Below are 25,819 nucleotides of genomic sequence, written 5' to 3'. Positions count from 1 at the left end.
GTCCCTCCATGTCAACTGCCTGGTCCAAGCAGATGACCCCTAATTAATGACCCATGCCATATATCAACTCCAGCTGCTGCTGGAAAAACATTCTCCTCAAATCCTAATACTGTTAGGGCTATAATCAGGAGAGAAAGACTCTTTTTTTTTTTTTTTTTTGAGACAAAGTCTTGTTCTGTCACCCAGGCTGGAATGCAGTAGCGCCACCTCAGCTCACTGCAAACTCCACCTCCCAGGTTTGAGCGATTCTCATGCCTCAGCCTCCCAAATAGCTGGAATTACAGGCATGCACCACCATGCTGAGTACATTTTTGTATTTTTAGTAGAGACAGGTTCACCATGTTGGCCAGGCGGGTCTCGAACTCCTGACCTCAAGTGATCTGCCCGCCTCGGCCTCCCAGTGCTGGGACTACAGGCGTGAGCCACTGCACCTGGCCAGAAATACTATTTTGAATACAAACTGTGATAGTCTCTATTTCTTTATCACTCTATTCTGGCTTTTGCTTCCACTGTTCCATTAAAGTGGCTCTTGTTATTAATACCACTGACCTCTACTTCCATATCCTTCAACCCATTATGTATTTTGAATTCTCTCTCATCTCAATAGTATTAGACACTACTGACCAAGCCCTCCTTGAAACTTTGTTTCTCTTTGGCTTCTCTAATCTCTCACTTTCCTTGCTCCTCCCTCCTGGCCACTCCTTTTCAAACCAGCCTTTGCTAGTTTATCTTCTTCTCTACTATGTTCTCCACTACGGTTGGATAAAATTCCTCAAGGCCAAATCCTAGCCACCCCTTTTTTTCTCATCTGTTCTTGGTTTCTAGGTGATCTCTTTGCTGCCTATGGCTTCAATTATCAAAGTTTACCAGAGATTTCCACATCTACAATTCCATTCCAGACCTCCCCTATGAACTCCAGACCTGCAGGTGCAACTGCTAACTTAACATCTGCCTCAAGGTCACTGTTATGGGTTGAGTTGTATCGCCGCAAAAATATGTATGTTGAAGTTCTAACTCCCAGGACCTCAGAATGTTACCTTATTTGGAAATAAGGTCTTTGCAGATGTAATTAGTGAAGACAAGGCCATAATGGCATGGAGTACACCCCCAACCCAATTACAATTGGTTTCCTTATAAGAAGAGGGAAGATGGTGTAGACAGACACACAGAGTGAATGCCATGCTATGATGGAGGTGGAAATTGGAGTTACATTGTCACAAGTCAAAGAATGCCTGGGGCTACGAGAAGCTGGAAGAGGCAAGGAAAGAACCTCGCCAAGAGTTTTCAGAGAAAGCCCAGACCTGCCAATACCTGAAAAAGCAATACAGGCACTGTACCCTTGCCACCTCTTCTACTTTATTCCCCATATATCAATGATAATTAAGTCCTATCGGTTTTCCTTTCAAATATATCTTGAATTTATTCACGTTGATTTTATTTTATTTTTTTTTAGAGATGAGGTTTCACTGTCACCCAGGCTACAGTGCAGTGGCATAATCATGGCTCACTGCGGCCTTCAACTCCTGGGCTCAAGCAATCCTCCCGCCTTAGCCTCCCAAGTAGCTGGGACTAAAGGCAAATGCCACCATGCCTCAATAATTTTTATTTATTTTTTATGTTTTGTAGAGACAGGGTCTGACTTTGTTGTCCAGGCTGGTCTCAAACGCCTGGGCTTGAGTGATCCTCCTGCCTTGGACTCCTAAAGTGCTAAGATTACAGGCATGAGCCACCATGCCCAGCCTCATTCATGTTTTTATATGGGCTTTCAAAACTATTGAAATCTAGTCCATCACTAAATACCTATGAATTTTCATTTTAAAGAACATTTTTAGATTCTTAGAAGACACTGCTAATGCTGAGCTCTCTCCATGGAGTCTGAGCTGGAACAATGTCCTGCTTAATTCTGAAGCATTGAGATGAGCTGAGTAGAATTGAGGCTTCTGAGTCCTTGCCTGCCTGGATTAATAACTTTCTGTATATCAAGAAGCTGAAGAATTAATCAGAGGTGTTCCCTGTAGATGTGCTCCTAACCCAGAAAACATCTGGAAGATGAGAGATGAGAAATCAAAACGGTAAAGTCCAAGTCAGGATCCTTTTCTTAAATCCAAACTTCAAATTTCACAGAAAACGCTCTGATAAAATTTCTAATAGTCTATAGTCTTCTTCTTGATGGACCAGCTGAAGCTGATATAGTGATAGGATGGTCATGACTATGGAAATAAATGAGTAATAAATAAGAAAGATTGTGCTCATGGTCTCATTTTAAACCTAATGAAGAGAACACAGAAGACCTGCCATAGATTGGCCACTGCATGCCACCACTCTCCTTGACTCTGCCATTGCCAAACACGCCATCCACCTGAGAAGTCCCTGCATAGGTTATGATTCTGTCCCATGGGATAAACACCAGTTATGGTAGCCAGTACTTATTTGCCGTTAAAGATGTCTTGGGCCGGGCACAGTGGCTTACGCCTGTAATTTCAGCACTTTGGGAGGCCTAGGTGGGCGGATCATGAGGTCAGGAGATGGAGACCATCCTGGCCAACATGATGAAACCCTGTCTCTACTAAAAATACAAAAATTAGCCTGGTGTGGTGGCGTGTGCCTGTAGTCCCAGTTACTCAGGAGGCTGAGGCAGGAGAACCACTCGAACCTGGTTGGCGGAGGTTGCAGTGAGCGGAGAACTCCAGCCTGGGCGACAGAGCAAGACTCTGTCTCAAAAAAAAAAATGTCTCAATTGCAAGGAATTAAAGTCTTCTCTCATCTAACATGGGGCAGGAGTCTATAAGATAGGGTGTGGTCCATGAAACAGCACAATCCTTGATGCACTGAGAGGATTCTTGGGTCTTAGGTTGATACTTATGGGTCTAAATAAAATAGTCGAGTAACAAACCTAGCTTCATCTAAAACCTTAGGCAGCCAACCAGGGCTCTTCATCTTTGGAGATGAGGACAGGGAACCTGTCCTACATCTTGCAGTTTTCATGCCCCAGAGTTGCTTTCCAGGGAACCACAGGTTGTCTCTGGCTTCCATCTGACAATTCGTTGGGCTTGCAGTGCTTGATGTCTCCCTTCTCCCTTGCAGGTTTTGCTAAATTGCAAGTGGGTCAGAACAACCTGTCAAGAACAAGGTCAGGGAACTGGGCTTCTAGGACAGGACCTGCTGAGTGCTGGGTGAAAGCAGGTCTGGGCAGTAAGATAGGGTAGATGGCAGCTGAGGTCAGGTGGAGCAATGGTATGCGGAGTCTGAGAGCACAGGGGTATCAGGCTCTGACTCTCAGGAGGACTTAGGTTGAAGCACTCCAGCACTCTGGATAGCACCATGGCAGTGACCAGCACTCGCACAAAGGCTGGTCTACAAAAGGTGACTCTAGGTCATCCAAATGGCCCCACCGTCTAGATCAGATGAGTCTCAAACTGAGCTGTTTATCATAATCACCTAAGGGCATGTTTAAAGATACACATGCCAAGGTCCCACTCATGAAAATTCTCCTTCTGAATCTGAGGCTAGATACTGGAATCTGTATTTTTCAAAAGTTCCCAGGCCATTCTGATGAATAGCCACATTTGGAAGACACTACTGTAGACAGAACTTAATTGATTGTCAAAGGTAGATACCCTCTCTGGTATCCTCATACCCTTTGTCCAGTGAGCTTTTGGTATACACAATGGATGGCAGGGTCACACACCTTCTAGTGTGGCGCCATTTGGTCAAGCATGAATGGCAGACTAGGCATAGGTAAGTTTCTTCTGCTTTTTATTTGAATCTGTCCTTGGTTTGGCGTCTCTCTTGGGCCTAGTGCAGGAGCTAGGTCTGGTGTCTGCATGGCTCTGATTTTGCCTCATCTACTAATGTTAACAGATATGTTAGAACAATTACTGCTTAAACCAATGATGTCCCTTTAACTGGAATTGTTTTATAGTTCTTTATCATTTTCAATGACTACATCCTATTTTGGCATTATTTAATCCACTGTCCACCCCTCCTCAAATTACCAGCTTCAGTCATTACAATTTATAGCTAATAAGAGTTATAATTGATTCTTAAGTACCTTCATGAAGTTCAGAGCCACAGGATGAACATCTGAGAACTTTTCCTCAAGAGTTTCCTGAAAAACAAGGTTAAAACATTCAATATTACATAAGAACAAAGTAATATGTGTGTGTATATATGTGCGTAGGTATGTGTGTGTGTTTTTAGAGATACTGTCTCCCTCTATCTCCCAGGCTGCAGTGCAGTGGCATGATCATAGCTTACTTTAACCTTGAACTCCTGGGCTCAAGAGATTTTTCCACCTCAGCCTCCTAAGTATCTAGGACTACAGGTGGGTGCCACCACACCCAGCTAATTTTTTATTTTTTTGTAGAGATGGGGTCTTGCTATGTTGCATGAGCTGGTCTCAAACTTCTGGCCTCAAGTGATTCTTCTGCCTCAGTCTCCCAAAGTGCAGGGATTATAGGGGTGAGCCAACTCACCTGGCCTATATTTTGAATATATTAGTAATAACAACACTTTAAAGAAAGACTCTCTAGTAGGTTAGATAATTCATTTTAAATATATATATATATGTATATACATATATATATATATATATTTGAGACAGAGTCTCTGTCGCCCAAGCTGGAGTGCAGTGGCGGCACGAACAAGGCTCACAGCAAGCTCCACCTCCCGGGTTGATGCCATTCTCCTGCCTCAGCCTCCTGAGTAGCTGGGACTACAGGCGCCCACCACACGCCCGGCTAATTTTTTGTATTTTTAGTACAGACGGGGTTTCACCATGTTCGCTAGGATGGTCTCGATCTCCCGACCTAGTGATCTGCCCGCCTCGGCCTCCCAAAGTGCTGGGATTACAGGTGTGAGCCACCGCGCCCGGCTTTAAATATATTTTTTAAATCACACTTTTATATAATTGTACACTGTAGTGTAAAGATCTGAAATACATAAAACTGAAGTTAATTTTCTTAATTTCACAATGTCTTGCAGTTGATGCTGGGTAAATGTGGGTCCCAAATGCTCCTATCTGAAATCCTACAACAGTGCTATAAAATCTGTGCCTGATCTACTTCTAAGGATGCTTTTGAGTATTCATGAAAATACATTGGACTACATGCATAAGAGCACTACAGAAATCAAAAGAATGAAAAACACAACATTCAGAATGATGAGGAAAGAAGGGGATGGAGATGCCTGAAAGATAATGGTGGGAAACTTAAGACACTTAAGTTTGTTGTAGTTTATTCTTTAAACACACGTTATATAAATATTCCTTTGTAACCTTTAACCTTGCAGTTCAACCTTTAACCTTATATTACATTTGTTAAAGGCTTTAACAAAGACAATAAAAAAGAAAACCAGTATATAAATCAAGATATTATATGAAATAGTTGATTTAAAATGAACAGGGTGTCTAGAGATGGTTGGGACCATTTGGACCTCAGGTTATTTGGACAGTTCACATCTATCATAGATCATGATTTGCCTTCTCAGACTTTGCCCCATCCCCGCGTGGCTCTGACTCCAGCATAGTTGGAGTGCGGACACATGCTTTTCTTGACAGTTTTTTCTTTTACAGGCAGATTCTGGACCATATGGAGCTTTAAAGAGCATAGCCTGAACTTAGGTAACACACACAGGAAGTCAATGTCTACAGAGAGCAAGAGAGAGAGTCAAATAGTCATTGATATGTTTTCAAATAAAGGCAAAGACCATTGCAAGAGTAGAGAGATCATCCCTGTGATTTGGAGTTTAATGAGTACAATGGGGATCATTTTGTAAAACAATCTCCCATGTAAAAATATATGTTGTGAAAAAAGCTTTTGATTGATTTGAGCTTTGTTTTACAAGCCGAAAAAATTTTAAATGCATTTTTTTTCAAAATAAAGAAGACTACTATAAGCAGTCTTTATGAGAATATAATTATTTAAGGGAAAATTCTCCTAAGGCTTTGACCAATGGATTAAAAGTATGTAGTATCTAAGATACTAAATATATTTTCACTTTAAATTTAACATTAATTTTTGAATAGATAAGACGAGTAAACATTTAAAGCGTTTTTCCTGGCTCATTGTAATGTAGTTTTTATATAGTTTCTTCAATATGTGTGATATGGTTTGGCTCTCTGTCCCCACCCAAATCTCATCTCAAATTATAACCGCATGTGTTGAGAGAGGGAGGTGACTGGATCATGACGGGGGTTCCTCCATGCTGTTCTCATGATAGTAAGGGAGTTCTTATGAGATCTGATGGTTTTAAAAGTGGCAGTTTTCCCTTGTGCTCTCACCCCTCTCTCCTGCCGCCTTGTGAAGAAGGTGCCTGCTTCCCCTCCTGCCATGATTGTTAAGTTTCCTGAGGCCTCCCCAGCCATGCTGGACTGTGAGTCAATTAAATCTCTTTCCTTTATAAATTACCCAGTCTCGGGGAAGTTCTTTACAGCAGTGTGAAAATAGAATAATACACTGTGCTAATATGTCACAAGGAAAACAGAAGCCAAAAACACAAATATTAAAAAAGAAACAGGCCAGGCATGGTGGCTCATATGCGTAATTCCAGCATTGGGGAGGCTGAGGTGGGAGGATCACTTGAGTCTCGGAGGTTGAGGCTGCAGTGAGCCATGACCTTGCCACTGCACTCCAGCCTTGGTGACAGAGTGAGACATCATCTCTAAATAAATAAATAAAAAAATAAATAAATAAATAACAACTACCTCTTTAAAGAAAGCCGCAACACAAGTAATAAAACATTCAAAACAGAGCAGCTTACCATGTCTTCTGGCTCAGGTATACTGATGCCATGGAAAAACCGGTTACTTTTAAAGATTGATTGATGTCTTGGGATTAATTTTCCTGTAAAATACAAACCATATAATTCATCATAAATTTGGCAAAGAATAATCAAGTGTTTAAATGGTTAATGCCTGAAGGCCAGGCATGGTGGCTCACACCTGTAATCCCAGCACTTTGAGAGGCCACGGCAGGTGGATCACTTGACGTCAAGAGTTTGAGACCAGCCTGGTCAACATGGCGAAACCCCGTCTCTACTAAAAATACAAAAATTAGCCAAGCGTGGTGGTCCATGCCTGTAACCCCAGCTACTCAGGAGGCTGAGGCAGGAGAATCGCTTGAACCTGGGAGGCAGAGGTTGCAGTGAGCTGAGATCATGCCACTGCACTCCAGCCTGGGCGACAGAGCAAGACTCCATCTCAAAAACAAAACAAAACAAACAAACAAACAAAAAACAAAAAACAGGGTTAATGCCTGAAGTGCAGGTGTGAAAGAAATATTGTGCCTGATTGTTCCCTCCAGAGATGAGAGGAATGGGATTCTGCAGACGCATGCCTTCTCAGGTAAGGCCAGTTCTCCCAAACCAGTCTCTTTGTCACATGTGGTCACCATTCAGCCTCCATCAAAAGGTGAAGGCTGGGTGCGGTGGCTGACGCCTGTAATCCCAGCACTTTGGGAGGCCGAGGGAGGTGGATCACGAAGTCAAGAGATCGAGACCATCCTGGCCAACATGGTGAAACCCCGTCTCTACTAAAAATACAAAAAATTAGCTGAGTGTGGTGGTGCGCACCTATAGTCCCAGCTTCTTAGGAGGCTGAGGCAGGAGAATCGCTTGAATTTGGGAGGCGGAGGTTGCAGTGAGCCAAGATCACGCCACTGCACTCCAGCCTGGCAACAGAGTGACAGTCCATCTCAAAAAAAAAAAAAAAAAAAAGACAAGGTGAGAGAATGGTACTATGGTCTTTACACACATTATCTCATTTAATCTCATAAATGAGATTTTATGAGACTTCATCTCATAATCTCACAACAATAGTTGTTATTATTTTTTCAGACAGGTTTTCTCTCTGTTGCCAAAACTGGAGTGCAGTGGCACGATCATGGCTCACTTCAGCCTCGATCTCCCAGTCTCAAGCAATCCTTCCACCTTAGCCTCCCGAGTAGCTGGAACTACAGGCATGCGCCATCATGTCCAGCTAATTTTTAAAAATTTTTTGCAGATATGGGGTCTGCCTATGTTGCCCAGCCTGGAGTAGTTGCTATTTTAAATCTCCATTGTGCCAATGAGGAAAATGAGGCTTAGAGAAATTTAATAACTTGTCCAAGATCACACAGTAACTTAACAGATCTAGGATTTAAACTCAGGTATGTAATGTAAATTTCCAGAATCTTTTTAGGGAATGAATCAGACAAAGTGTGGCCTGCAGTGGTACTCTACCCCACATTTTTCATGCTGCAGAATTTTCCATAATATGTTGGAACTGACCAGGGAACTGTCCAGCAGCCATGCTGCCAGGAGAGCCTGTGGGAAGGAATTAACAAATTCTCATTTTGTGTGTAGAGGTATCACTTTCTTTGCATCCATGCTGTTGGCATGAAGCTGTGGCTCACTTTTCGGGTTATGCTGACACATAATGAAAGCTCACGAAAGAAACCCTTGCAGTCTCATTCCTATTCTGCACTTACCTGGCTATATGACTTCAGGCCAATCATGGAAGCTCCCTAAGCCTCTGTTTCCTCGTTTATAACATAGGCACAATTAAAAACATTATAACTTCCTTAACAGGTTTTTCTTAAGACTGAAAAAGATGATGCGTATGAAAGTAATTTGTAAATTCTTAAGTACTATACAAAGAAGATGTGTTAACATTATTCTAAACTTCAGCAGCCACCCCTAATCAGGAAGTAAAATCAGACTCTTAAGCTCTCAGGCAGGAGTCTGCCAAACTATGACCTGCAGGCCAAATCTGGCCTACTGCCTGTTTCTGTACAGCTTGTGACCTCAGAATTGGTTTTACAATTTTAAGCAGATTTTTAAAAGTCAAAAAAGATTTTTTGATATTGTTGCATGTGAAAACTACAAGAAATTAAAATTTCTGTGTCCATAAATAAAGTTCTATTGGAACACAGCTATGCTCATTTGTTGACATGTTGTGTATTGCTGCTTTTGCACTACAATAGCAGAGTTGGGGAACTGCAACAGAGGCTGTACAGCCTGCATAACCTAAAATATTTACCATATAGCTTTTTATAGAAACAAATTTGCTGATTCCTGCTCTAGAGTAAAGGGGGCAACCTCTTTTACAGTGGACAGAAATTGCATTTGATCAAATATCTTAGATTAAGCTCTAGGCAGCTGACTTATATCCTTATCCCTATCTTAGTCTGATATGGAAAGTAAATGTATAGTTTATTCCATGGCTAATTGACTTTTCCTGGAAAGGGATCTGAGAGCTCCCTGAGAGGAGTTACGGTTCTGCATGTTTAGAAAAGGATTGGGCTTTGGCTACAACCCAGACCTGAGAACAACCATCCTGAGTGACACTTTGAAGAAGCAATAAAACTCTTGTTTTTTATTTTTATTTATTTATTTTTTATTATAGTAACATATGAATGCTATAACAATTCAGCAACTCTGTTGCCATAAAATGCAATTCATACCTAGTGTTCTGATTATCAGATAAAGTTGGTCCACATCTGATTTTCCAGGCCACAGTGGCTGGCCTGTCAGGAGCTCTGCAGAAACACAACCAATAGCCCATATATCGACTGAAGAACCATACTGAGTATCTCCCACAAGAAGTTCAGGAGCTCGGTACCATCTCGTAGCTACATAATCGGTGTAGGCATCTCCTGGAACTGCAAATGCATCAATCAGATCAGGTAAGTCAATTCTCCCAACATGTGAACTGCTCCCAAGAACACATCAGGCATTCAGGCTGCAATAACCATCAGAGGCCATGATACTCTTAAGGGTTAATGCAGTGAGGCACTAATTGAGGAAACAGTTACTGTGCATTGAGATAGTAAATTTGACATTCAAGAGCACTTTAGGTAATTAACATCTCTTACTACTTCAAACTGGGGTGGCGGGTGGTGTGATAGGGATGGGGGGAATGAGAATTTCTGGAGTGTGACTTTAAGTCTAAACAGCATTGTTGGTTTCCACTTTACCATAAGCATGGTGGTTGTTGTGCGCTGAATTGCGTCCCCTCAAAAGACAGGTTGAAGTCCTAATTCTTGCTACCTGTGAATGTGACCTTATTTGGAAATAAGGTTTTTGCAGATGTAATTAATTAGTCAAGATGAGGTCATACTAGATTAGGGTGGACTCTAAATCCAATGACTTGAATCCTTACAGGGATGCAGAGACATGGAGAATGCCAAGTGATACTGGAGGCAGAGATTGGAGTGATGCAGTTGCAAGCACAGGAATGCCAAGTTTTCCCACATCCATCAGAAGCTGGGCTAGAGGCCGGGCATGGTGGCTCATGCCTCTCATCCCAGCACTTTGGGAGGCCAAGGCAAGCAGATCATTTGAGGTCAGGAGTTTGAGACCAGCCTGGGCAACATGGCAAAACCCTGTCTCTACTAAAAATATGAAAATTAGCCAGGCATGGTGGCACGTGCTTGTCGTCCTAGCTACTTGAGAAGCTGAGGCAGGAAAATCACTTGAACCTGTGGAGGCTGCAGTGAGCCGTGATCGTGCCACTGCACTCCAGCCTGGACGACAGAGTAAGACTCTAACTCACACATATACAAAAAAAGAAGCTAGGATAGAGACATGGAAGGGTCCTCTCCTAGAGCCTTTAGAGGGAATGTGGCCCTGCTGAAACCTTGATGGCAGATGTCTGGCCTCCAGAATTGTGAGAAAATAGATTTCTGTTGTTTTCAGCTACTCAGATTGTGGTAATGTATCATGGCAGCCCCAGGAAACTAATGCAGCACTAGACAATTGCATAAATTAATTTTTCTATCCAAATGTGTTACTTAGGACCCACTGTGACAAAGACCTCAATTTGACTCCTTGTACTATGTATGAGTCATGTGTGGTATGTGATAGACAGATGACAGAGAGCTAGGTGCACCCTCACTGCCCAGCCCTGCCCTATGCCACAGGTGTGGACTGCCTGGACCCAAGGCACCTGCCTCCAAGTGGGTGGAAGCCAATCTCAGAATCATCACAGGACCCTGAACGATCAGGAGCCGTACAAATGCATTACAGAGGAGGAACAGTTGGAAAGCAGCCCGACTTGCAGAGATGAGGTAATGGGCAATTCTCCTTAGTACAGTCGTCAGGTAGCCCCAAAGACACTGCCACAAAAGGCAGCTCAGAAAATAGCGGCTACAGCTCTGGTCAGAGAACAGTCCTCATAGGAGTGGGAAAAGGAAATAATCTTTACTTGCTCATTGCTCTTTTATAAAGTTATATAAACTTTTGAAGGATAAAAATTAATAAATGCCATAATGGAAATTTGGAAAATGGAGAATAAGAAGGAAAATAACAACCACTAACAATTTTCACGATTCACAGGCTAAGTCAGCTGTTTTATTTGTTTGGAACATTTTTCGACTTAAAAGTCATATAAGCTCACTGCAGAGAACATGAAAAACTACATAAGGAAACAGAAAGAAGGTAAATAAACCCAAGGTTTACCACCCAAAGGTACTTTGTGTTAATCTTTTGGTGTATTTTGTTGGAGTCTTTTTCTTATTTACAGCATAGTTCTGAGTACCACTTTTTTGGAGGCAGGGTCATGCTGTCCCCCAGGCTAAAATGCAGTGGCACAATCATAGCTCACTGCAGCTTTGAACTCCTGGGCTCACACAATCCTCCTGACTCAGCCTCCTGAGTAGCTGAGACTATAGGGGCTTGAAACCATGCCTGGTTAATTTAAAAAAAATTTTTTTTTTTTTGTATAGATAGAGGTCTCACTATGTTGCTCAGGCCTGTACAAGTACTGATCATACTACATACACAATTCTGTGTCCTGATTTTTTTCATTGAATTCTATGCATTTATCATGTTATTATAAACTCTTCCTAAACTTGAGTTTAATGGCTGCATAACAGCTTACCAAGTGCATATGACAGGATATACTTTACCTTCCCCTAATTTTCCAATATTTTGTCACTATAAATAACACCACATTATTTTTCAATAATCCCTGCACAAAGCTTTTTCTGTATTTAGAATTATTTCAAGGCCCAGCACAGTAGCTCACGCCCCCCAGCACTTTGGGAGGCCAAGGCAGGCGGATCGTGTGAGCCCAGGAGTTTGAGGCCAGCCTGGGCAACATGGTGAAATCTTGTCCCTACAAAAAAAATAAAAAAATCAGCCAGGCATGGTAGCATGTGCCTGTGGTCCCAGCTACATGGGAGGGTGAGGCAGGAGGATAGCTTGAGCCTAGGAGGTTGAGGCTGCAGTGAGCTAAGATCATATCACTGCCCTCCAGCCTAGGCTACAGAGCGAAAATCCATATCTAAAAAAAAAAAAAAAAAAAAAAGGAGCCAGGTTTGGTGGCTCACGCCTGTAATCCCAGCACTTTGGGAGGCTGAAGCGGGTGGATCACTTGAGCCTAGGTATTCGAGACCAGCCTGGGCAGAATGGCGAAATCTCTCTCTGTTAAAAAAAAAAAAAAAAAGAATTAGTCCTTTAGGATGATTTTCTATGAGTGGAATTACTAGACTGAGAGGTGTAAACATCATTTATAAAATTATTATTATTATTATTATTGTTGTTTTTGAGATGGAGTTTCGCTCTTATTGTCCAGGCTGGAGTTCAATGGCACAATCTCGGCTCACCGCAACCTCCACCTCCCAGGTACATGCGATTCTCCTGCCTCAGCCTCCCAAGTAGCTGGGATTACAGACATGTACCAACATGCCCGGCTAATTTTGTATTTTTAGTAGAGACGGGGTTTCTCCATGTGGGTCAGGCTGGTCTCGAACTCCTGACCTCAGGTGATCCGCCTGCCTTGGCCTCCCAAAGTGCTGGGATTATAGGCATGAGCCACCGTGCCTGGCCCGTTTATAAAATTGTTAAAGAAATTTATGTTCTTTGTAGAAAACTTGGAAAATACAAAAAAGCATAAAGAAGAAAATAAAACATCACCCATCACCCAGAGAGAAACCAAGTGAACCTTTTGGAATAGAATTGGGACCAGTCTGTGTGTGCAGCTATGTGTTCTTTTTCACTTAGCCCCATGTTGTGAGCTGTAGCATTTCTCATGTCATTAAAATCCTTTAAAAATATATTTTTACAGTATTAAGTCAGATAAATTCTTTAGCCATTTCCTTATTTCTGAATGACTGGGTTCCTCTTAATTTTTTTCTCAGTAATAAATGGTTCTACAATGAACATTATGTTGTATTATTTTGGGGGGTAGTATCTTGGATTATGGGAGATTCCTAAAAGTGAAATTAAAGATACAAAGGGCACTTACTGCATTCTCAAGAATTTGTTCGAAATTGTGTTCCCACTAAAAACAATCTTGTGAGCTCTCAGTAGTAATTGTTTGAAAAATCTGGCTGGGCACGGTGGCTCACACTTGTAATCCCAGCACTTTGGGAGGCCGAGGTGGAAGGATCACTTGAGGCCAGAAGTTCGAGATGAGCCTGGGCCCCATGGTGAAACACTGTCTCTACCAAAAATACAAAAATTAGCCCTACCAAAAATACAAAAATACAAAAATTAGTATATCTGTCGTCCCAACTACTTGGGAGGCTGAGGTGGGAGGATTGCTTGAGCCCTGGAAGTGGAGGTTGCAATGGGCTGAGATAATGCCACTGCACTCCAGCCTGGGTGACAGAGTGAGACTCTGTCTCAAAACAAACACACACACAAACAAACAGAAAATACTCTGCCAGCTTCACTGGTGAAGAGTAGTATTTTAATGTGCATTTATTTGATATCAGTGAAGAGGAAGATTATTTCATGTTTTTAGCCTTTTCTTTCATCTGTGAACTGTCAATATCTTGCTAATTTTTCTATTCAGAGCTTTTGTGGTTTTCTTTTAAACCAATTTATATAAGCTCTTATCTATCAATGTATTACCAATTTTGAAATATTCTCTCCTTTGGTTATTGACTTTAAAATTTTTATCTCTCTGTGTATATCTATATATCTATATATAGGAGGAGCTTAAATTTATTTTGTGGTAAAATACACATAATATAAAATTTACCATTTAACCATTTAAGAGTGTACAATTCAGTGGCATGAAGTACATTCGGTGTTGCACAATCATCACCACTATGCACCTGCAAAGTTTTTTCCATCATCCCAGCCTGAAACTCTGTATCCTTTAAACAACAATTCCCCATTCTCCCTTCCCCCAGCCCTGATAACCACTATTCTTTTTTGTCTCCATGAATTTGACTATTCTAGGTAGAGCATGTAAATAGAATCATACGATATTTGTCCTTTTCTGTCTGTCTTATTTCACTCAGCTTAGTGTCTTGTTCAAGGTGCATCCATGTCATAGCATATATCAGAATTTCATTTCTTTTTGAGTAAGATTTCATTATATGTATATACCACATTTTGTTTATCCACTCATCCTTGATGGACATTTGGGTTGTTTCCACCTTTTGTCATTGTGAATAATCCTACTATAAGCATTGGCACACAAATATCTTCAAGTCCCTGCTGTCAATTTTTTTGGGTATGTACCTAGAAGTGGAATTGCTGCATCATACAGTGATTCTATGTTTAATTTTTTGAAGAGCTGCCATACTGCTTTCCACAGCAGTTGCACCATTGTACTTTCCCACTAGCAATGCATGAGGGCTCTAATTTCTTCATATCTTTACCAACACTTGTTATTTTGTTCTGTGTGTTTTTTAAAAATAATAGTCATCCTAATGGGTGCAAAGTGGTATCTCACTGTGGTTTTGATTTGCATATCCCTAATGATTACCATAAGCATCTTTCATGTGCTTATTGGCCATTTGCATAGCTTCTTTTTTACTTTTTATTTTTTACATATTTAATTAATTAATTAATTTTTTTTTTTTTTTTTTGAGACAGGGTCTCACTTTGTCGCCTGGGCTGGAGTGTAGTGGTGCAATCTTGGCTTACTGCAACCTCTGTCTCCTGGGTTCAAGCGACTCTCATGCCTCAGACTCCTGAGTTAGCTGGGATTACTGGCGTGAGCCACTGCGCCCTGCCTTATATATCTTCTTTAAAGAAATGTCTATTCTGATGGCTTCTGAGGAAAATGGTGGATAGGAGGCAGGACTAACTTGCAGCTACGACTCAGACGGACAGAGCAGCATGTGGAGACTTACATCATGAACTTTTGCTCCAAGAACTACCACAGGAACATACCAGGTAAGCCAAGAGAATCCACAGACCCTTTGAAGAAGGTGGATTACCGCTGCAGGCTCTGTGGGACAGCCAAGGAGCTCCGAAGACAAAAGCCATATTCTCCTGGGAGCTCTATGGCCCCACCCACTGCCTGATCCACCCTATGCTACCGCAGCTGATGTGATCTTGAGAGCACCACCTCCTGGCTGGAGGTCAACCAACATAAAACTAGTGCGCATAACAAAAATAAAACCAAGTCAACCAACATAAAACCAGTGTGCTTAACAAAAATACAACCAAGGATCCTCATAGAGTCCACTTCACTCCCCTGCTACCTCTACCAGAGCAGGTGCTGGTATCCATGGCTGAAAGATCTGACAATGGATCACATCACGGGACTCTTTGCAGACACTTCCTAGTACCAGCCCAGAGCCTGGTAGCTTCTCTGGGTGGCTAGATCCAGAAGAGAAATAACAATCAATGCAGTTTGGCTCTGAGGAAGCCCCATCCCTAGGGGAAAGGGGAGAGCACCACATCAAGGAAGCACCCCATGGGACAAAAGAATCTGAACAGCAGCCCTCAAGTCCCAGATCTTCCCTCTGACATAGTCTACCCAAATGAGAAGGAACCAGAAAAACAATCCAGTAACATGATGACAAAATAAGGTTCTTTTTTTTTGAGACGGAGTCTTGCTCTGTCACCTAGGCTGGAGTGCAGTGGTGTGATCTTGGCTCACTGCAACCTCTGCTTCCTGGGTACAAGTGATTCTCCTGCCTCAGCCTCCCAAGTAGCTGGGACTACAGGTATGTGCTGCCACGCCCGGCTAATTTTTGAATTTTTAGTACAGACAAGGTTTAGCCATGTTGGCCAGGCTGGTCTCGAACTCCTGACCTCAGGTATCTGCCCACCTTGGCCTCCCAAAGTGTTGGGATTACAGGCGTAAGCCACTGTGCCTGGCCCAAAACAAGGTTCTTTAACACTTCCAAAAGATCACACTAACTCACCAGCAATGGATCCAAGTCAGGAGAAAAATCTCTGAATTGGCAGAAAAAGAATTCAGAAGGTCAACTATTAAGCCAATCAAGGAGGCACCAGAGAAAGATGAAGTCCAACCTAAAGAAATAAAAAAATGATACAGAATATGAATGGAAAAATCTCCAGTGAAACAGAGAGCATAAATAAAAAAACAATCACAACTTCTGGAAATCAAGGACACACTTAGAGAAATGCAAAATGCACTAGAAAGTCTCAGCAACAGAATTGCACAAGTTCAAGAAAGAACTTCAGCGCTTGAAGACAAGACTTTCAAATTAACCCAATCTGTCAAAGACAAAGAAAAAAAGAATTAAAAAAATGAACAAAGCCTCCAAGAAGTTTGGTATTATGTTTAACGATGCAACCTAAGAATAATTGGTGTTCCCAAGGAAAAAGAGAAATCTAAAAGTTTGGAAAACATATTTGAGGGAATAATTGAGGAAAACTTCCCTGGCCTTGCTAGAGATCTAGACATCCAAATACAAGAAGCCATCCAAATCCCAAGAACACCTGGGAAATTCATCGCAAAAAGATCATCGCCTAGGCACATAGGCATCAGGTTATCTAAAATCAAGACAAAGGAAAGAATATTAAGGACTCTGAGGCAAAAGCATCAGGTACTATAAAGGAAAACCTATCAGATTAACAGCAGATTTCTCAGTAGAAACCCTACAAGCTAGAGGGGATTGAGGTCCTATCTTTAGCCTCCTTAAACAAAACAATTATCAGCCAAGAATTTTGTATCTAGTGAAACTAAGCTTCATAAATTAAGGAAAGATACAGTCTTTTTCAGACAAACAAATGCTGAGAGAATTTGCCACTGCCAAGCCAGCACTATAGGAACTGTTAAAAGGAGCTCTAAATCTTGAAACAAATATTTGAAATACACCAAAATAGAATCTCCTTAAAGCATAAATCTCACAGGACCTATAAAACAGCAACACAATGAAAAAAACCCAGGGTATTCAGGTAACAAGTAGCATGATGAATAGTACCTCACATCTCAATACTGATGTTGGATGTAAATGGCTTAAATGGTCCACTTAAAAGATACAGAATGGCAGAGTAGATAAAAATTCACCAACCAAGCATCTGCTGTCTTTATGAGACCCACCTGACACATAAGGACTCACATAAGCTTAAAGTAAAGGGGGGGGGGGGGGGGGGGGAGGTATTCCATGCCAGTGGACACCAAAAGTGAGCAGGAATAGCTATTCTCATATCAGACAAAACAGACTTTAAAGCAAAAGCAGTTAAAAAAGACAAAGAGGGACATTATATAATGATAAAAAAAAAAACTAGTCCAACAGGTAAATATCACAATCCTAAATATATACGCACCTAACATTGGAGCTTCCAAATTTATAAAACAATTACTATTAGACCTAAGAAATGAGATAGTAACACAATAATAGTGGGGGACTTCAATACTCCACTGACAACACTAGACAGGTCATCAAGACAGAAAGTCAACAAAGAAACAATGGACTTAAACTATATCCTACAACAAATGGACTTAACAGATATTTACAGAACTTTCTACACAACAATTGCAGAATATACATTCTGTTCATCAACACATGGAACATCTGCCAAGACAGACCATATAATAGGCCACAAAATAAAAAAATTTAAGAAAATTGAAATTATAGCAAGAACTCTCACAGATCACAGTGGAATAGAATTGGAAATCAACTCCAAAACGAATTCTCAAAACCATGCAAATACATGGAAATTAAATGACCTGCTCCTGAATGATTGTTCAGTCAACAATGAAACCAAGATGGAAATTTAAAAATTCTTTGAACTGAACAATAATAGTGACACAACCTATCAAAACCTCTGGGATACAGCAAAGGCAATGCCAAGAGGAAAGTTTATAGCATTAAATGCCTACATCAAAAAGTCTGAAAGAGCACAAATAGACAATCTAAGGTCACATTTCAAGGAGCTAGAGAAAGAGGAAAAAAACAAACCTAAACCCAGCAGAAGAAAAGAAATAACCAAGATCAGAGCAGAAGTAAGTGATATTGAAACAACAAAAAAAACCCACAAAAGATAAATGAAACAAAAATCTGGTTCTTTGAAAAGATAAATAAAATTGATAGGCCATTAGCAAGATTAACCAATAAAAGAAGAGAGAAGATCAAACTAAGCTCAATTAGAAATGAAACAGGAGATATTATAACTGATACCACAGAAATACAAAAGATCACTCAAGGCTCCTATGAATACCTTTACGTGCATAAACTAGAAAACCTAGAGGAGGATGGATAAATTCCTGGAAATATGCAACTCTCCTAGATTAAACCAGGAAGAAATAGAACCTCTGAACAGACCAATAACAAGCAGCGAGACTGAAATGATAATTAAAAAGTTACCAATGAAAAAAAGTCCAAGACCAGAAAGATTCACAGCTAAATTCTATCAGACATTCAAAGAAAAATTGGTACCAATCCTATTGACACTATTCCAAAAGACAGAGAAAGCGAATCCTCTCTAAATCATTCTATGAAGACAGTATCACCCTAATAACAAAACCAGAAAAGGACATAACAAAAAAAGAAAACTACAGACCAATGTCCTTGATGAACATAGATGCAAAAATCCTCAACAAAATACTAGCTAAATAAATCCAACAGCATGTCAAAAAGATAATCCACCATGATCAAGTGGATTTCATACCAGGGATGCAGGGATGGTTTAACATCTGCAATCAATAAATGCGATACACCACATAAACATAATTAAAAACAAAAATCACAAGGTCATCTCAATAGATGCAGAAAAAGCACTTGACAAAATTCAGCATTGCTTTATGATGAAAACCCTCAGCAAAATCAGCACAGAAGGGACATATCTTAAGGTAATAAAAACCATTGATGACAAACCCACAGTCAACATTATACTGAATAGGGAAAAGTTGAAAGCATTTCCCCTGAGAACTGGAACAAGACAAGGATGCCCACTTTCACCACTTCTATTCAACATAGTACTGGAAGTCCTAGCTAGAGCAATCAGACAAGAGAAAAAAATAAAGGGCATCTAAATTGGTAAAGAGGAAGTCAAACTTTTGCTGTTGGCTGATGACATGATCATATACCTAGAAAACCCTAAAGACTCCTTCAAAAAGCTCCTAGAACTGGTAAATGAATTCAGCAAAATTTTAGGATAACAAAATTAATGTACACAAATCAGTAGCCCCGCTATATACCAACAACAACCAAGCTGAGAATCAAACCAAGAACTCAACCCCTTTTACAATAGCTGCAAAAAAATAAAATACTTAGGAATATACTTAACCAAGGAGGTGAAAGACCTGTACAAGGAAAACTACAAAACATTGCTGAAAGAAATCATAGATGACACAAACAAATGGAAACACATCCTATGCTCATGGATGGGTAGAATCAATATTGTGAAGACGACCATACTGCCAAAAGCAACCTACAAATCCAATGCAATTCCCATCAAAATACCCCCATCATTCTTCACAGAACTAGAAAAAACAATCCTAAAATTCATATAGAACCAAAAAAAGAGCCCACTAGCCAGAGCAAGACTAAGCAAAAAGAACAAATCTGGAGGGATTATCCTACCTGACTTCAAACTATACTATAAGGCCATAGTCATCAAAGCAGTATGGTATTGGTATAAAAACAGGCATATAGACCAATGGAACAGAATAGAGAAACCAGAAATAAAGCCAAATACTTATAGTCAAATGATCTTTGACAAAGCAAACAAAAACATAAAGTGATGAAAGGACACCTTATTAAACAAATGGTGCTGGTATAATTGGCAAGCCACATGTAGAAGAATGAAACTGGATCCTCACCTCTCACCTTATACAAAAATCATCTCAAGATGGATCAAAGACTTCAATCTAAGACCTGAAACCATAAAAATTCTAGAAGATAACACTGGCTTAGGCAAAGACTTCTCATGACCAAGAACCCAAAAGCAAATGCAACAAAAACAAACATAAATAGATGGAACTTAAACTAAAAAAGCTTCTGCACAGCAAAAGAAATAATCAGCAGAGTAAACAGACAACCCACAGTGTGGGAGAAAATCTTCACAATCTATAAATCCAACAGAGGACTAATATCCAGAATCTACGAGCAACTCAAATCAGCAAGAAAAAACAAACAATCCCATCAAAAAGTGGGCTAAGGACATGAATAGATGTTCTCAAAAGAAGATATACAAATGGCTAACAAAAACATGAAAAAAATGCTCAACATCACTAATTATCAGGGAAACGCAAATCAAAACCATAATGTGATACCACTTTACTCCTGCAAGAATGGCCATAACCAAAAAAATTAAAAAAAAAAAAAAAACAACTACAGATGTTGGCATGGATGTGGCGAAAAGGGAACACTTTTACACTTTGAAGGGAATCTAAATTAATACAACCACTATGAAAAACAGTGTGGAGATTCCTTAAAGAGCTAAAAGTAGATCTACCATTTGATCCAGCAGCCCCACTCCTGGGTATCTACCGAGAGGAAAAGAAGTCATTATATAAAAAATATACTTGCACATGCATGTTTATAGCAGCACATTTGCAATTGAAAAAATATGGAACCAGCCCAAATGTCCATCAATCAACAAGTAGATAAAGAAAATGTGGTATATATACCACAGAATACTACTTAGTCATACAAAGGAACAAAATAATGGCATTTGCAGCAACCTGGATGGAACTGGAGACCATTATTCTAACCATTATTCTAACCATTATTCCTGAAATAACTCAGGAATAGAAAACCAAACATCTATGTTCCAATAAGTGGGAGCTAAGCTATGAGGACACAAAGGCATAAGAATAATACAATGGACTTTGGGGACTCAGCCAAAAGGGTGTGGAGGGGGGTGAGGGATAAAAGACTACACATTGGGCACAGTGTACACTGCTCAGGTGGTGGGGGAACCAAAATTCCAGAAATCACCACCAAAGAACTTATTCACATAGCCAGGTGTGGTGGCTAACACATGTAATCCCAGCACTTTGGGAGGCCGAGGCAGGCAGATGACTTGAGCTCAGGAGTTCAAGACAAGCCTGGCCAACATTGCAAAAACTCATCTCTACTAAAAATTTAAAAATTAGCTGGGTGTGGTGGCGGGTTCCTGAAGTCACAGCTACCTGGGAGGCTGAGGCAGGAGAATTGCTTGAACCCAGGAAGTGGAGTTTGCGGTGAGCCGAGATCACACCGCTGCACTCCAGCCTGGGCAACAGAGCAAGACTCTGGACTCTGTCTCAAACAAAACAAAACAAAACAATGAACTTTTTCAAGTAACCAAACACCACCTGTTCCCCAAAAACCTATTGAAATAAAACAACAAAAAAGAAATGTCTATTCAAGTCCTTTGCCCACTTTCAAATTAGTTTTTGTTATTGAGTTATAGTTCTGGACATTCTGGCTATTAATTCTTTATTAGGTATAAATTTACTAATATTTTCTCCCTTTCCATGGGTTGCTTTTCATTCTGTTTATAGTGTCCTTTGATGCACAGAAGTTTTTAATTTTGATGAAGTCCAATTTATCTATTTTTCCTTTTGTTGCTTGTGCTTTTGGTGTCACATCCAAGAAATCACTGTTAAATCCAATGTCATGAGGCTTTTTGTCTATGTTTTCTTTTAAGAGTTTTGTAGCTTTATTTCTTATGTTTAAGTTGGTGATTCATTTTGAGTGAATATAATGTAAGGTAAAGGTCCAACTTCCTTCTTTTGCATGTGGATATCCAGTAGGAGCTTACATTTTTATGTGGATGTCTATTGAGGCAGTGTTAGCATTTTATCACATAATTGGACCCCCTCCTTTGCCTTTCTCCTTATAAATGGCCAACAATGACCCCAGCAATGACTCATACCAGTACTCAGAATACTTGAGCTGTAACCAGTGCCTGAGATCATGTCTTGTGGAGGTTTCAGCCAGCACTAACAAGTTGGCAGTGTCTTGTACTACCACTTTGTTTATAATAATATGGCAAAAGGTATCATTATTGGAATTGCCACAGTGGGTTCACCATTCAGACTTCTGGATGTGTTCATGCAGTCAAAATTTCTGAGACAGATGACCCTAACATTGAACTCATTTCTAAGGTTCTTCATTCAGACAAGAATGACTATGTTTGCTACAGGAAAACTCAGTAGGAAAGCTGACTTGCATATTCAGCTCAGAAATGCAAAGGAAAATGAAAAAGGAAAGGAAAAAAAGGATGCATATTCATGAAAAATTAAAAATATTTATACATTTGGAAGTATTGCCAGTTTAAGAAGCTTTGCCAGCCCATGGAGAAAAATCCCCAAAAGGAACAATTATGAGGTAACTTTTATATGAAATGCTGCTCTTATGTTCTTAATGCTTGTAATGGTGTATCTGTGTAGGTTTTTTCACTTATTTTTCTGACTAAATTGGGTCTTTTGGTGGTATACAATGGATTTCCAGGAAAAAAACCCCAAATCTATGACACCGCATCTATACCATGCATTGGATGACTATCATTCACTTAATTTCCTAAATTGAGGGTCATATATATTTCAGTAATTTTTTTCTATGTATTTCCTGTATAGTTGAGATCATACTGTATACATATGTTTTCACTTTCCTTTTTCTCTTATCATGTCTTAAACATTTTCCGATGCCACTGAAACTCTGCAAACATCCCTGCTAATGGCAGCCCAGCATTTCATGATACTGATGCACCATGGTACTATGTGCCGCGTTTGTAACTCGATAGTTTTCCAGTGTTTGTCTATTTCTCTTTTCAGCTCCATGGCACAGGGACCAATTATCATTAGGATCCTATTATCTTTACCACAAAGCACAGCGACCTCAGAAAGCCTTGATCTGGTTTTGTTTTTGCCCAACCCTTCCAAATGCATTGTCAAATCACTCGTGTTTGGGTCCCATCAGGATACCGATTATGTCCACACCCAGACTGCGAGGTGTATGTTGCTAATACATATATTTGTCTGCCGTAAAGTTCTAGATTGAGGGAGAAACAATTATTTGTCCCCCTTTCCCTTCAGTTCCTCCTTGCCTGGAATGATTTCCGTTTTCTTAGCACTCTCTCTGAATCCTCTCTCTTTAATTTTCAGTTTACTCTTCTAGTCTCACCAGCTCTGTGAAGTTTTTTTTCAACTACTCTCGCCCACATTAATATCTCCCTCCAGGGAACCGTCTGCACCTTCACTTTAGTACTTTATTGCCAATCATCTTGTATTATTCTTTGTTTCTTTTACTGTAGATTATAAGTGCATGAAGAACAGAAATGCTTTTAGAAATCTTTTCCTTTCCTATGGGGCAAAGCGCAGAAAGGTGACATCTGATAAATTCTAGCTGAATGGAGCAGAGTTGAAGTGCAAACGAATGTACTGACTAAAAGGCTAAAGTGAGATTTTCCTTTTTGAATAACAACAATACAATATTTGGCATATGTCCAATATCCAAAGTAAGAATTTAAACTATGTCATTTTATCATCATCTGAACTGGATATTAGTAAAAAAAATTGCTACTTACTCAGAATTCGTGCAAACCCAAAGTCACAAATCTTGATTATTCCTTGCTTAGTTATTAGAATATTTTCAGGTTTTATATCTCTGTGAATACACTGTAAGATCATTATTTGATTATTTTTCTGAACCATCAAAATGACAAAGAATAAACATTAACTACTAGTTTAAATAATAGATACACAGCCTATGAGATAAAAACAAATGTGGGCTTCCTTCACTTTTCTAAAAGAACTTAAATTGGCAATTTTTCACTTGTAACTCTTGTCATACCAAAATTAAAAATTTTATTAAAATATTGTTTTATTATTGAAAAAATGGAAATTATAATTGTATATAAAAACTGTCTTTTTTTTTTTTTTTTTTTTTTAAAGAAGGGATTTTCAGACTGGGTGTGGTGGCTCATGTCCATAATCCCAGCACTTTGTGAGGCCGAGGCGGGAGGATAACTTGAAGCCAGGAATTTGAGACCACCCTGGGCAATGCAGTGAGACCCTGTCTCTACAAAAAAGTTAAAAAATTAGCCAGGCAAAGTGGCATGCACTTATGGTCCTAGCTACTGAGGAGGCTGAGGCTGAAGGATCATTTGAGCCTCGAAGGTTGAGGCTGCAGTGAGCTATGATCACACTGCACAGAGCCTGAGCAACTGAGCTAGACCCTGTCTCGAAAACAAAAAATAAAAATAAAAATAAAAAATTAAATTCAAGAAGAGTAACATACAATTATTTCTTTCACTTTTTGCTGGGTCCTATTTAAACTGTAAGAGGTAAAACTCTAAATGAGATTAGACTTAGAGTACTTCTAATAACTGCTGCCACCCAAGAGTCACAATTCAGGTTGAAAAACTTGCAGATTTGAGAAATTACAAAAACATTTAAATGATAACAAAAAGCAAAATTCACTTATAATTAGAATGACCATATTATTTATCATCCAAATCAAGAGACTTCCAAGTGTGAAAGACGGGCCTATAGCCGGGCTCGGTGGCTCACGCCTGTAATCCCAGCACTTTGGGAGGCCGAGGCGGGCAGATCACGCGGTCAGGAGATAGAGACCATCCTGCCCAACACGGTGAAACCCCGTCTCTACTAAAAATGGAAAAAATTAACCAGGCGTGGTGGCAGGCGCCTGTAGTCCCAGCTACTCAGGAGGCTGAGGCAGGAGAATGGCGTGAACCCGGGAGGCAGAGCTTGCAGTGAGCCAAGATCGTGCCACTGCACTCCAGCCTGGACGACGGAGCGAGACTCCGTCTCAAAAAAAAAAAAAAAAAAAAGAAAGAAAGAAAGAGGGGCCTATTAACAATCATGTCAGGACAACAGGCACAAACCAGGACTGCCCTGGGCGAGCTGGGGCGCACAGTCCCCTGCTTACCAGAGATTCCGAAGCATTCCGCGCCAGGGGATGGGGATCACTTCCACCTCCTCACCACGGAGCTAGCCTGGAACGATCAGCAACACTCCTGAGACGGCCCACGATGCTGTCAGAATCCATACTGGGAAAGTGGGACCCGAGGCACGCTGACCTCAAAGCAGCTGTTTTTTTTGGTTTTTGTTTTTTTTTTGAGACAGAGTCTCACTGTGTCGCCCAGGCTGGAGCTCAGTGGCGCGATTTCGGCTCACTGCAACCTCCGCCTCCAGGGTTCAAGCGATTCTCCTGCCTCAGCCTCCCGAGTGGCTGGGACTACGGATGTGTCCCGAGTAGCTAGGATTACAGGCGCTCACCACCATGCCCGGCTAATTTTGTATTTTTAGTAGAGGCTGGTTTCACCATGTTGTTGTCCAGGCTGGTCTTGAATTACTGAGCTCAAGTGATCCGCCCACCTCGGTCTCCCAAAGTGCTGGGATTACAGGCGTGAGCCACCGCGCCTGGACCCCGCTGTTCTTTCATATGCAGCGGCCTTACAATTTGCTGCCTCATCATAATGACCCTGAATGAAGCAGATGCTCCTCGCTGGACAGGAGCGGCCCGGCTAGGGGCCTGGGTGAGGGCAGGCTGAGTAAGCCCGCGCGCACATAGGCATTCCAGAAATGGGTTTCCATGTTGCGGAGGTGCTGTGAGAAAACAGCTCAGACCTTACCCTTCAGAACTTTACAGTTTATCCACGCTCCCAAAAAAGAAAATGGATGAAAATAATATCGATCTCCACAACTGGGCCCTCACAGGGAACT

The 25,819-nt window shown here is 40.6% G+C and overlaps 1 protein-coding gene across 2 annotated transcripts in view; it reads right to left on the bottom strand.

Annotated features, from left to right (window-relative positions):
* Positions 1-25,819, bottom strand: part of CDKL4 (cyclin dependent kinase like 4) — a 71,065-nt gene that overhangs the window by 7,784 nt on the left and 37,462 nt on the right. For both annotated transcript variants that reach the window (XM_055377757.2, XM_055377758.2), the window contains exons 5-8: positions 23,659-23,749; positions 9,441-9,638; positions 6,760-6,842; positions 4,052-4,108 (exon numbers count right to left, since the gene is read on the bottom strand). In XM_055377757.2, coding sequence (XP_055233732.2) covers positions 4,052-4,108; positions 6,760-6,842; positions 9,441-9,638; positions 23,659-23,749 — 429 coding nt within the window. The remainder of the gene's footprint in view (positions 1-4,051; positions 4,109-6,759; positions 6,843-9,440; positions 9,639-23,658; positions 23,750-25,819) is intronic.

This window comes from Gorilla gorilla, chromosome 12 (genome assembly GCF_029281585.2).
Source record: "Gorilla gorilla gorilla isolate KB3781 chromosome 12, NHGRI_mGorGor1-v2.1_pri, whole genome shotgun sequence".
NCBI lineage: Eukaryota > Metazoa > Chordata > Mammalia > Primates > Hominidae > Gorilla > Gorilla gorilla.
The sequence above is the reverse complement of the archived record's forward strand: the minus strand, read 5'-3'. Positions and strand labels throughout refer to the sequence as shown.